Raw genomic sequence first — 12,985 nt, 5'->3', positions numbered from 1 at the left:
TTTCCTACTCCATACCTGATTTAGTCCCAAGGGTCTCCTTTCCATGGTTCTGCTGATCGCCGCTTAGAAATAAATAGCCAGGCTCTGCCGTGTTCTCTTTGTGCCGGAGTGTTGCGTGTACGTACATCTCAGACAGCGGGTTCAGAGAACGGAGTGCTGGTGCTGAAGAGGAGAGAATGGGACATGAAGTCAGCTGATCGGCTGCTGCCAAGCGACGTGTCTACTGGTCGTACAACTTCCCAAAACAGCAGGTTGCGGAGTAGCAACGTCGTGGATCTGCAGCGCAAAGCCCACCGCGAAGGAACCGCCTGAACCAACGCCACGACTGATTTGTTGCTCCAGGCTGGCTGTGTCGCTTATTATAATTTCCATGCCGCGAACCGAGATGAGACCACCCCGCCACTAATCGCTGCGAACCGAGACATTGATCGACAGCGAGCTACTGGCAACGTCATAGCACCAGGATCAACCAGGCACTAGTCTTGGACGCTGCATCATTACCATTTACGAGCAAAACAATGATTCACCTGCCGATTCGCAATGGCAACTGACGGACAGGTCCTCCTTGGCTATAAGTAGCCCCCGTCTGTCTTTGTGTCCGAAAATAATCATCTGCGCTCACGGAGTATCTTTTGCATTATAATCAGCGCTTTTCCCTCATATCATTCTCTCATTTCGAGAACTGTTTTACCATCTGCTGCTCAGGAAAAAAGGAAGTTTCCTCCTACAGCCATGTTGTTCACGCAAATTGCCCTCGCGGCCGCCACCTTCGTTGCTGGCTCGTTTGCTGCTGCAGATGAATTCTACATCAAGACCACCGGCTCCAGCCTTTCTTCGCACAACGACCTCTTCCTTGAAGCTTACCACACCGGTGCCGGGCTGGCTGATGCGGTCTTATCTACGGACAATATCAACGCTGGCCATTTCTACTTGAACGACACAGAATTGCGGATGGATGTTGGAGACGTGGACTATGCCTATGGGTTTGAGTTGGCTGCTGACAGTGGCTATGCTGGTAAGAGCATTCATGCCATTCCTCATTAGAAATTTTGGTTGCTGATATTGTTCAAAAGCCTGGCAATTTGTCACAATCAACGTCCAAACCGCGCAGTCAGGCTTTTCAGTGGAAAGCAATGGCACCGTTGCTTTTAACGGGACTGAATTTGGTGGCTGGCTCGGTAGGTTACTACTCTCTAAACCTTATAAATTCTTTCTTTGGTCGGTCTTGCTTACATGTTATTATTTTCAGCCTGCGACTGGTGGCATGGAGCACCCCAACTCTTCTGGAAGATTGAATTTGACAGCGTCGACATCCCGTCAAGCTGCAGCAGTGTCACCCTCGTAACGCAAGCCATCAGCTCTTGAAAAAGGTCGATCAATCTTTTACTTCCACTATAGTGGCAATATCATGAGATGCATTTAACGGGTATAATCAAAATTTGGGTTCGATTCGGTCTTCGTGGACGTTGGGTTATTCGGCGTTTGGGTTACCATACCACATGTTTCAATTTTACTATATGTACATAACTCGCTTAGCTAAGCTGAGCTAATTAACATAATAACTACTTGAAGGTACTATGAGGTCAACATACGTCGAACTGAAGATGACTGCGCTGCTCTATCATGGCAGCAAGACAGTAAAGTAAGGAATTCAAATAGGGTTTTGCGAGATTAGCATGGAGTTCTACTAAGCACATACGACCCCTCTTATGAGTCAGTTACTGTAGATGAGTTTCAAGTCGTCGACTGTATAAATGCCTTTTGACATGGAGAAGGATAGAGCACTCAGAGGGCTCCGTGCCTCAGGCCAAAGGTCAGGTAAACAAGCGTCTCCAAGACAGGACTAGCGGCTCATAGCGATGTCTGAGACTTGCAGAAAGTCGAGCCAATCAAACGCCGAAAGGCCCTCAGGAATGGGGCCGCTTAGCAACCATCTTTGCGACATGATCCAATCATACGAGCCCGTACGCGGTTTTTCGCTCTGTGATTGGACTAATGGCCGTCTGGAGACTCCGCCTCAGATCACTGGACCGATCGATGTTCATTAATAGCAATTCACTAGTACGCTTTAGTGAAGACAGGGAGGGAGGCTCCTCTGGAACAATCTTTCTTTCCTTCGTCTTGTCTAAAAACACAATTGAGCAATACTCTCAGTGCGTCTCTTCAGGTCGTCAGCCTGTTGTTGCGCTTCTTCTTCTTCTTCCTCTGTTCGCCCCAACGTCACTCGCTTAGATTGTTCGACCGGAATAAACAAACACTATCGCTAATGCCCCTGGTCTCTGCTTCGTTCGGCTGTCTCACTCCTCACTTGCATCCGCCTTGTTTCACCACCTGATCTGATTTTATCTCGCGATTTTCATCGAAGGAGAAATACACTACTATTGACTGCAGAGTCTAATCGTTACGTTATTCCACTGTCGACACTCCCATCGATTCGATCATCTCGTTCTCCACCCCTCCTTCGGCGACCCCCTTGACGAGGGTGATCAGCTTTGAGCTTACAAAATGCGTTCCTCCACAATCTCCAGTATACTAATCAACCTGTTGCTCTTGGCATCAGTAACATGGGCATGGTCAATGCCGGATATATTTGACGGCCTTTTAAAACGAGGTGAGATGAGATGTCCGAAGCGTTAACCTGACAAACTTGCGCTTGTCAGGCTGTTGTATTAGGCGGCAACTGACACTGTCCTAGCCGATACCACAAGCACAGCGAGCGACTCAACCGCCAGTGTTACTAGCGCAACTGCTTCGGATAGCACAGCTACAACAGCAACCACGGGTACCACAGCTTCAGTTAATACAGCTTCAAATACTGGTACGGCCTCTGGAGCAACTTCTGGGGCATCTTCTGGAACATCGTCTGGGGGTTCCTCTGGAACAAGCTCTGGAACGTCCTCTGGAAAGACTTCCGGTACCAGTAGCGGATCGAAAACGACCTCGTCGAGCTCGATTTCTGTCAACCCCGTAGACCCTGCTGGCGGTGCTTCTATGACATACCCTGCGTCAACCTCAACTACCTATTACAAAATCGGCAACAATGTCACAATGGGCTGGAACTACACGTCGGTCCAAATTACACCATCCGCAGTCGATGTCATTGCAACATGCAGCTTGAACAAGGCAACTTACACTCTGGCCAGCAATGCCAGTTATGTAAACACTACTTCTATTACTTGGGATACAGACAACTACGGGTCGGACTCCGAATATCCATTGGTCACGGCCGAGTATACTCTGATCATCTACGAGGCTGGCACATCGCCAACGGAAGTTGCTAGCGCAGGAGCACTTGGACCAGCTTCATACACGTTTGGAATGTACCTTCCTCAGTCATATACGCCATTGAATGGTAGGTTTGATGTACCACAAGGCAGCAACAGCTACACCAATTAGAAGTGAACAAGAAACTAATGACTATCTTAACGAACAGAATGGACCTGCGTAACGTGCAGCGCCGCAATCTCGGATATGGAACGACAAACGTTCGGCTTTATGATTACCATGGCAGCCATTACCATCGCCACATTCACCATCTTCGCCGGCGGATTTGGAGCGGTCTTATAGTTTTAATCTCAACTTTTCAATCTCCAGCTCTCCCTCCGTCTTGTCATGCATATACAATAACCTTCTTCCCGACGGTTTCTCGTTCAGCATACTTCCTTTCACCGCTCTCATAACATATTAATGGGTTTTGAATTCTTTACAAAAGCGTGTATTCTTTTTTTTTTCTCAATTTCCTCTTTCCAATATGGCATAGGTGTTTCGATGGCGTTTATTTCTTGTCCTCGGTTTTCATCGTTTTCTCGTGCTTCTTTTTTTCCATTTCATTTTGATGTATTGATTTATTGATAATTAGTGTATCAGTGCGCAGCGGCTTGACATGCATGGATATATTAGATTACAGAAATGATATATAATCTTGTTTTGAAGATATTCATAAAGCCTTCCATCTATTCATACGCTTTTAGGCTAGTGTATATCGGAAGGGGTTCTGCCAGTATCAGGCACATTCTGCATGATACGCCTCCCAGGCTATTGCCGCTTCATTGCTAGTACTAGTCGTATTCATAGAAGGGGCGGTGGTTGTAGCTAGTTTTCGAATAACGGGTAATTGTGCCGATGAGTCAGTCAACTTGTTACATTTCTTGCATGGTTGGCTCTGAATATTAGAGTATGCTAGTATGAGTTCCTATAGATGATTTCTCCGTCAGTCTCGATTTTTATTCAGTTTTAATGTCTATATAGGTAGACTGATAGGAAAGCAAAACATACCAGTAGATAGTGCAAATCCCACTTCCTTGGCCGAGAGTTGAGTTGTTGCACAATTGCCATTTCAAGACGGCTGGGTCCATTCTTGCCAAGCGACTGTCGCGTTGAGACGTGCCATTCTGGTAGAGGTTGTCTTGTTCCTGCACCAGGAGTTGATGAAGTAGTAGTAGAGGTATCAGAGGCAGCAGCGTTGTTGGTAGTGAGCACTTCCTGAATCTCAAATATAATACCGGCCAGTCCCAGATTGACATAGATCATAGACTCGTTCTTGCTACTTGCAAGACGAAAGCCTGCAATCTGTCTTTTCTGGAATGATTCAACCACCGACTTCCACCCCGCTTCTCGTTCTGGATCTGCTGTGCCATAGATGGGAAGGAGAGTAGAATTTGGCTGCTGACCCCGCTCGATATCTGGTTGCGCCTGCACTCGCGCGCCATTTCCTTCTTGCTCGTCCATCTGTTTCAACAAGGCATCGTAATCCCGATTCCAGGTCCCCGATGGCTGTGGATAAGCGCCGTTAGTCTCAATCAATTTCTGGTCTACTCGCGACCAGACAGCTTGCATGTCTGGACTCAGCCATAGGTCTTTGAAATTTGTCACTTCGGCGACACCTTCCGTTGCAGATTTTCTGAGAAGAGCATTGAGGGTATGTGGACTTTGCGGGACAGGGTTCGATGAACTGGATCTGCGGGGATTCACAATTGGGGTCAGAGGTGCCAGCAGGCGGTCGGGGAGAAGAGACCGAAGTTCATGGATCTAGAAGATTGTGTAGTCTGTTAGCAGCTGATACCGTTAAGCACAACGATGTATCTAGCATCTGTGACCCCCTGGGCTAAAGCGTAAATATTACAGACCTTGGATTCGAGTTCTTGCAGTTTAGACAGGGAGGATATGAGCTGGCGCTCTGAGTCCCAGTCAATAGACTGGAGTTGCTGCTGAAGGGAAGACTCCTCGAGCTTGATTGCTGCGTTGCCTTGCTGGACAAGAGGGTTTTGAGCTGACATGGCGTAATCTGTTCAGGAAGAGTTCTTGGTAGACACAGCTCAGTCAAGCTTCATTCGCGTCCTACCTCGTAGGTAACAGTACTTTGGATGGATGCGAGTTTGAAGAACAGACGAATAGGAAGCAATGACCCATGCGCCACATCCCCGTTATGACTAAGCCACATGTGGCTTGGTGGTAGTTATTTTAACCAATTCTCATTGGCCGGTTGAGATAAAATATCGAAGTTCGCACGTAGGGAAACTAGAAAGTTATATTTAACGCTCAAGTAACATTAAATCTAAAGGAAAGAAATCTACTGATGTATTAACGCCAAATAGGAGATGCTAAATAGTATGCCATCACATCATGAGCGGAGAGAAATAAAATATATCGTAACATCATTATTATCACGCCGTGGGAACGCCACCCGTGCCGAAAAGCTCCATGTGGACTCGGTCAGCGGCGACTCCCTGTTCTGCCAACGATTTGACCATGGAGGTCATGAAAGCGGCAGGGCCACAGATATAATATTGCGTTGTGGCATCATCGAGGAATAGCTGGCCGTTCTTTGCAAGAGAGTCGATGACAATGGGCCCCTTGTGGTGGAAATCTTCTCCTTCTTTCTCTTCCGCGGATGGCGAAGTATTGAAGAATGTGACTTGCAGTGATGGGTGCTGCTTCGACAAGGATAGAACATGATCCTTGAATGCTCGCGACTTGGCCTGTCGTGCGCTGTGAATAAAGTGAATCTTGCGTTGGTCTGCATTCGAACCTGAAGTAACCGTGTTCAACATTGAAGTGAGAGGAGTCAGGCCGACACCAGCTGCAATCAAGACAATGGGTGAAGTCGATTCTGCATCGACAAGGAAGAAATCGCCATGCGGATGAGAAACCTGGATGACGTCGCCCTCCTTTTTGCTGTCGTGCAGGATGTTGGAGATGCATCCGGGGTTGTACTTGGCATCTGGGTGTTTGGGATCAAGACCAGTCTCTTTCTTGACGCTGATACGATAGTAATCAGGTGAGGGCTTGTCACTGAGTGAGTACTGTCTCGCCTGCAGGTATTTCAAGGCAGGCACATTTGTCCGCACGGAGATATACTGCCCAGGGTGGAAGCTAGGAAGCGGCTTGCCATCCACGGGCTTCAAGTAAAATGAAGTAATCTGGTCGGACTCGGGAAATTTCTTGTCTATGGTAAATTCTCGCCAATCCGTCCAGCCTTCGGATTGCTTGTAAAGGGTGTCTTCTTTGGCGATGAACAGATCAGCCAGCTGCCAGTATGCGGCAGCCCATGCGTCGTGAATGTCAGGTGTGAGAGCATCACCGAGCACTTCCTTCATCGCGGCAAGAAGATAAGTGCCCACAACTTTGTAGTGCTCTGGTAGGATATGCAAAGATGCATGCTTGTGGGTGATTGTCTCCACGGCAGGCCCTAGGACTGCGAGGTTATCGATGTTCGCGGCATAAGCATAGAGAGCCCGGGCCAGTGCGCCTTGCTGGTGGCCATTGAGTTGGTTTGTTGTATTAAAATAGTTGTTCAGCTCCGGGTTTTCGTGGAGCATGTTCTTGTAGAACACAGACGTGATCGTGTTTCCATGTTCCTGAACCACGGGAACGGTGGCCTTGATGATATTGATTTGCTCTTCTGTCAGCGGCATGGTGATTTGGTCTTGATATCGAGTTTATCAGCTTGTAGATTATGATTTATGAGTATGTTGAACAAACAACGCTGGAACAGAAGCAAGCAATTTATACTGATGAATCTGCGAGGCGGAGGGAACAACGCGGAATGCCGTACCCACAATTACATAGGGATTGGTTCATCGAATGGGACTTTTTCCATTAGCAATGAATTCCTATCCCACCGGTTTGCATGGTTATTTTAGCATACAAAATATCGAGCACGAAAAAGGAAAAAGACGCAAGGTACGAGTACTCAGCCAATGAGACCAGACACTCGAGGAACCGGTTCGGCAATGCCGCCACATGAAAAATATCTTTTTAGTGCCTACTTTAGATGCTATAATTTTGCTCCCTAAAATTTCTCGTTGCGTCAGGATCTCCGCGGCCGAGAACTCATGAAATATCTAGTGCCGTCTGTTGTTTGATAGCACTGTGGTAGTAGTTGGCCTCCGCGGAGAAAGCCTCTTCAGTCCCTGCCGACCCCCCGAGTTTTTCCCGGTTCCGTTGCCTCTTCCACATGATGTTACGCAGAATTTTCATGGAAGAATTAAACAAGGAACAGGAGAAAGACATCGTTATTGGGTGACCTTTAAATTCTATGTACTGTTGTGACTGAAACCTGTACACTCTCGAGCCGACCAATCAGCGAAGTCCAGAATTCCCTATCTAGTATTAGTTGCTGTAGATGCTTTAAATGCAACCAATATCCCAAATTTTTTGAGTGACGAGGTATCAATGCATGTGTCAAAAAGATAAAAGTGCAAATGCATGTGAATTGGATTTTAGGCTGCATATAATGATAAGAAGATGCATCAACGCACTGATAATAGGACGATCTTCTTTGTCTATATCAACGCAGTTCGTAGATGCAGCTTCCCAGCGAACTCAGACAGATAAGAACAACACATATGATTCGCGCTTTGATCCTGAATTATAATTCGCTTTTATCAACTATGTGAAACTGCAATTGCAGTATCACTGGAGCAAATCCCAAATGGAGCAATAACAACGCACCTCCTGTTTAGGGTTAGGGCACGCCGAGATAGCCCTTGATTATTCCCATTTAGGAAATTTCCCTTTCTAGCAGAAGCGTCAATTGCTTGACGACTCATGCCATGTTCAATAATGCTGCCGTAGTAGTATCACTGTCTTAGTTTGTTGTTCTTGATCGTCCGTGTCTTTCCCACCCGCACTCCATCTACAATCTCAACCTGAACCTTTGCCTCTGCTGCCATGCTGGAATCATCGCAAGCTTCGATCCACACCCTACCGTCGCTGTCTGTCTCGCCTAGCTTCGCAAACGTTGAAATGATCATCGGCAACAGTCTATCCCTATTTCTTGTAAACGGCTCTATTTCCTCAGAGGAATGGTTACCAAGCGGTTTGGTCTGCAAAAGCTTGACATGCGGCCTCCAGCAGCACCCTTGCCCCTGATCCTCAGTATACCTCTTTCTCAAATAATTGATGACTATGCTGTCAGAACTGTCGCTGTTGATGATACCTGCAGCAAGTTCATACAGAACTCTCCATTGATCTCTGTGCGGTTGAGTTTCTGGGCTGTATCCGCATTCGTATAGCTCTGTCAAATCCCATGCTCCTCCAGCCGACAAGAGAAGCTGTTCCTCCTGGAGAGAATCTTTGAGAGTTATCCTGCGATACCATCTTTGTGACATTGAGAATGTCTCAACAGCCATTTTGGCACCATATTCGTCTCTAAGCATACGTAAAATTTGAGGCAGATTTGTATATCTCTCAGCATCACGCTCAGGAGATCCGTCACTTGGACCAAAGGCTAGATTTTGCTTAATGGCGCGCTCTCGGGCAAAGCCAGCTTTGAACGCCCGAAGGGTAGAAATGTATCTACGACGAGCAAATTCAGATTGTTGCATGATGGAGTCCAAAAGAGTCTGGGGCTCGTCGGATGATGATGATGATGATGCTGATGGTGAAGAGTGAGAAAAGGAGTTCCGGTAGTTGGTCGTAGGCTCGTTGAGTAATCTTGATATCTCGAGGGAGGGCAGGGCTAAATCTAGAAGAAGCCTGGTCGTGAGTAAACGGCCCGAGGAAGCTGAAGCCCATAGAGACAATATATAAGACGTTTGGTTTTGCTTCGAAGACGGCTCAAAAAAACGTTGGTACACAGGCTTATAAGTAGCCACAAGTTCCTCATGGTTACCAAAGTCAGGTACTATGCTTCCTTTTCTCTCCTGCGAGTGACTACTTGCGAGATGGTCAAGAAGATTAGCGATAAGCTCATAGCTTTTCCTATCGCCCAAACTGCGATTGGAAGTGATGGCATAAATATTATCCTTTGTAGCATCGACAAAATGTCCAGTGATATCTGCTTCATGCCTAGCAAGATATAGTCCCCTCCTTGCGGCATCAATATTCGTGCTCTGGAGAGCGCAGAAAAGTGGTGTCATACCACGGTTATTCTCAGCGTTGATATTTATTGTCTTCTCAAGACTTTGGGCGCCGTTGATAAAGAGAATGTCGCATGCTGCTTCAAATTCCTCTTCTGAATGATAGATTGTTGCTAGAAGGTGGAGCGGTATATCTTTATCAAACTTGTTGTGAACATTGATGTTATTTGGAGCTCGAGACGCTATAGTTTCAAATACTTGGAGGTACGCTGATGGGTATGCAATCCGAGGTCCTGTTATGGAAGACCAGGCGTGAAGTACTAGTCATGAAAGATATTAGACAAAGAGATCATAAATGAGAAAGTAGTTGGCCTACCTGTGTCTCCAACTCCATCCCTCGGTGCGTCCACATCAGCACCAGCATCAAGCATTGCGCATATGGCACCAGCGTCCCAAATTCTCCCTGTAGATGCAGCCAGCAAAATCGGTGTTTGTTTTGCCCTATCATTGTCTCGTGTTCCCTCCAAATCAACACCCGCTTCGACAAGAGCCCTAACTATAGTTCTCATCTTGTGCACGTGTTTCTCCCAATTACCATGCCGAATCCAATAATGCCAATAATGTGTTAACTGTCCGTGTCGATCAGGCAAATGATGTGATATGAGGTGTAGAAGGTTTCTGCCTTGCATATCCTTCACGTTAGCGTCAGCACCCTTCGACAGAAGATGAAGAACCACATCGGGCTCGGTGAACCAGACTGCCAGCGCTAAAGGCGTTGTTGATAGATCCATGCCATTGTATACAGCGTTAATATTAGCCCCAAGACCAAGCAATGTATCAATGGCGAGGGTGTTATGGGCGAAAGAAGCCCAATGAAGGGGAGTCCCCAAAGGCATTTCAAAAGGACTACTTTCTTGTGATTAGAGTGCAAATGGCAATGGTCCTGAGAATTAGAGAAATACTTACAAATGGTTGATAGAGAATTTTCGAGGGAACTGATTAGCAGCCTCAGACGATGAAGGCTTCATAACCGCATTGACATCGGCTCCCCCGAGGCTAATTAACCTTTTGGCGACATCGTATATATGCTCTTGTGGGAATACAAACAACCAGTGTAGTGGCGTAAGGCTATTTGCTTTAGTCTGAACTGCTCCATTAGCACCTTCCTCCAGTAAATAATAGAGCACTTCTGCATGACCGGCTTGGCAGGCTTTATATAGAGGAGTCTCGAAGTTATCGTTTTGAACGTTCACTGGCACTCTGTAGTCTTCAACGATCCATTTGACAATATCAACAAGACCTAGTGATGCTGCTACATGGAGAATAGTGTTTCCAACATGATCCACTGAGTTGGTAGGCTTATCAGGAACCGCTTTCTGCCTCAAACTATCGACCACAGTTGATTTTTCCAGGAAAGGATCAGAACAGTACCCTCCGGCGTGACGGAATCGTTCCTGTGCAGATCTGATATCCTCTATGCGAGTACTTGAAGAAGGCTCGGCATAGAGATAACCTTCCGAAATTGCTTGCAACATCCATCTGTTCAATGTATTCTCATCAAAATCAGACTCAAGACCATGTGCTCGTACAACTTGAGCATATACTGCCCGTGCAGGTGAATAGCCTTGCCTTGCAGCCTCTGTGAGAAACTCCAGTAATCTGTCCAAATATGTAGGCTTCATCGCAGTGACTGTTTGCGCAAGACCGAAACAAACATCACCGGGGAAAGACGAAAGTGAATCGGCCTTGAAGGATGCATACTGACTCTCTAGCTCAGCAAACACAGATCCGTCGAGTCTGTACCAGAAGAGAGGGCCTTTGTTATAGATAGGATCAATTGTACCAGTAGGTACTCTGTTTTGCCGACTCCGCTGACACGCCGATAACCTATCACAAATTAGCCACGAGTGTTAATGACTCGTAGAAGAAAGGCAAATTGCAACAAACCAAGAAGCGTATGATTCAGTCTCAGTGCTGAGCATGTCGGTGTTTGGCAGAAGCCTGTTCCAGATATTGCTATCAAGAAGACTACGTATAGAGGAAGAAAGCGCTCTTTTGATTGCGCTTGGGATGTCATCCTCAGTGCGGAGACGGTGAAGCGCAACCTCAACCGGGTCCTGCCCTTTCATACCTAAATCTACAGTGCCGCAATTTTGAAGGAAGACTGACAATATCACAAGGCCCACACTAAATGCATCGAAGCGAAGCATCAGTTCCGGTTTGAAGTCAGCCAGGGTGCGATCGCGAAGCTCGGGTGCTAGCCATGCCTTGGTTCCAGTATAATCATCAATAGTAAGTGGGTTGGCTGCATTCTCTATGTCGATACATACTCCAAAGTCACTCAACTTTGCGCAAAATGGAACATCTGGATGATCCCCTTTGAAGACAAGAATATTTTCAGGCTTGAGGTCTCCATGGACGATATTAAGTCGATGCATTGCCTCCACACCAGCGATGATATCGAGACAGAAATGATATTTGATGTCGTAGCCTTCACGGTTGCTTTGTCTTAGGGCTTCTTCAAAATTCTTATTCTGAAGGAAACCATTCAATGGCATCAGTGCCTCTTCCATGAAGAGAACTGGCAACGGCGTGTCTGGTTGAGGATAGTCATACCCCCAAGAAACCAGACGAACAATATTGCGGTGGTTCCTTAATACGGGGTTACAGAGGGAGAGAATCTCGAGCTCTAAGCTTCTCAATTGCGTTCTATATTCTGCACCCTGGGCAAAGGTCCCTACCCCATTTTCAAATGAGAGAGGCACATTGACACGCTTCACCACGATACCATCGTCTGCAAGGAAGCCATCCGGGTTGTCTTTGAACACTGTGAATTGAGATCCGCTTCCAATCTTGGTTGCACGACTCTTCAGATTGTGCGCCTTCAAATGGCGTGGTCCGTGGATGCCGGTGCGCGAGAGAATTCCCACAAATTGAGAGACGGTGCTTAGAAGCTGTCCATCGCCGTTCCGAGCTGATGTCTTGGTCTCCTCAAGGATATCTACCCATGGACTGGTCTTTGTAGTATCTAGCGTTACTTGTAAAATTACATCATCTTCGGCAGCAGCGTCATCATGTTCACCGCCAATGTCTAGGTTCTGGATGTTGGGTATGGGTATGCTCAAGTCATCTTCGGTATCAAAATGATCCAATGTGTCGTCAAGGAGACTTTGACTTCCAGCAGTAATTCTATCGGGCTCCAGGTCATTTGGCTGAAGTAATGACTGCCTGAAGTTAGTATAATAAACGAATAGTTTAGTGAGTCATCATAATAACTTGGTTTGCTTATTGGTTTGCTCACACTAAAGTCCATTTCCATATTTTCCTATCGTCAAGTTCTCTCCTCTTACCTAAATTTCAAAAAGAAAACCATATCACAATGAAGCTTTGTTATGGATCCTTTGATCTCAGGATGACGCCGATTTCAAGGTGCCCAATTAGTGCTTGGACACCAAGCTGAAGCTAAAGAACGCCCGCATGAAGCTGAACTGTTGTGATGTGGGGGTACGAGCTAGGCAGACTTTAAATGCCTAAATTCATTGCTGCTGAAATGGCGCTATCGTTACGCTCTAATTAAAAATCGCTTAAATTCGACCTTTAGGAGGAGGCTCAGACAATTCACACGCTCGCGGCAATGATCGCGTTGTTATCTGAATTGGTTGGTTGGTTGAGGCTTAGCCTTG

At 46.6% G+C, this 12,985-nt stretch overlaps 5 protein-coding genes across 5 annotated transcripts; 2 read left to right on the top strand and 3 right to left on the bottom strand.

Annotated features, from left to right (window-relative positions):
* Positions 1-732: 732 nt before the first annotated feature.
* On the top strand, positions 733-1,365 carry UA08_02454 (hypothetical protein; the record flags this gene model as incomplete). The annotated part of the gene is made up of 3 exons (XM_020264498.1): positions 733-1,015; positions 1,074-1,178; positions 1,250-1,365. 3 exons carry the CDS (start codon positions 733-735, stop codon positions 1,363-1,365), a joined length of 504 nt encoding a protein of 167 aa, XP_020122330.1.
* Positions 1,366-2,505: 1,140 nt separating this feature from the next.
* UA08_02453 (hypothetical protein) lies at positions 2,506-3,567 on the top strand (the record flags this gene model as incomplete). The annotated part of the gene is made up of 3 exons (XM_020264497.1): positions 2,506-2,611; positions 2,696-3,352; positions 3,434-3,567. 3 exons carry the CDS (start codon positions 2,506-2,508, stop codon positions 3,565-3,567), a joined length of 897 nt encoding a protein of 298 aa, XP_020122329.1.
* A 436-nt stretch (positions 3,568-4,003) lies between these two features.
* On the bottom strand, positions 4,004-5,276 carry UA08_02452 (hypothetical protein; the record flags this gene model as incomplete). Its single annotated transcript, XM_020264496.1, has 3 exons — positions 4,004-4,162; positions 4,276-5,028; positions 5,127-5,276. 3 exons carry the CDS (start codon positions 5,274-5,276, stop codon positions 4,004-4,006), a joined length of 1,062 nt encoding a protein of 353 aa, XP_020122328.1.
* A 387-nt stretch (positions 5,277-5,663) lies between these two features.
* UA08_02451 (hypothetical protein) lies at positions 5,664-6,914 on the bottom strand (the record flags this gene model as incomplete). The annotated part of the gene is made up of 1 exon (XM_020264495.1): positions 5,664-6,914. The coding sequence occupies one exon, from the start codon at positions 6,912-6,914 to the stop codon at positions 5,664-5,666; it is 1,251 nt and encodes a 416-aa protein (XP_020122327.1).
* A 1,167-nt stretch (positions 6,915-8,081) lies between these two features.
* On the bottom strand, positions 8,082-12,621 carry UA08_02450 (hypothetical protein; the record flags this gene model as incomplete). The annotated part of the gene is made up of 5 exons (XM_020264494.1): positions 8,082-9,622; positions 9,679-10,208; positions 10,269-11,189; positions 11,250-12,526; positions 12,604-12,621. The coding sequence occupies 5 exons, from the start codon at positions 12,619-12,621 to the stop codon at positions 8,082-8,084; spliced, it is 4,287 nt and encodes a 1,428-aa protein (XP_020121845.1).
* Positions 12,622-12,985: the final 364 nt, after the last annotated feature.

Source organism: Talaromyces atroroseus, assembly GCF_001907595.1.
Source record: "Talaromyces atroroseus strain IBT 11181 chromosome Unknown scaffold_2, whole genome shotgun sequence".
Classification (NCBI taxonomy): domain Eukaryota; kingdom Fungi; phylum Ascomycota; class Eurotiomycetes; order Eurotiales; family Trichocomaceae; genus Talaromyces; species Talaromyces atroroseus.
This window is presented reverse-complemented; position numbering and strand designations above follow the sequence as displayed.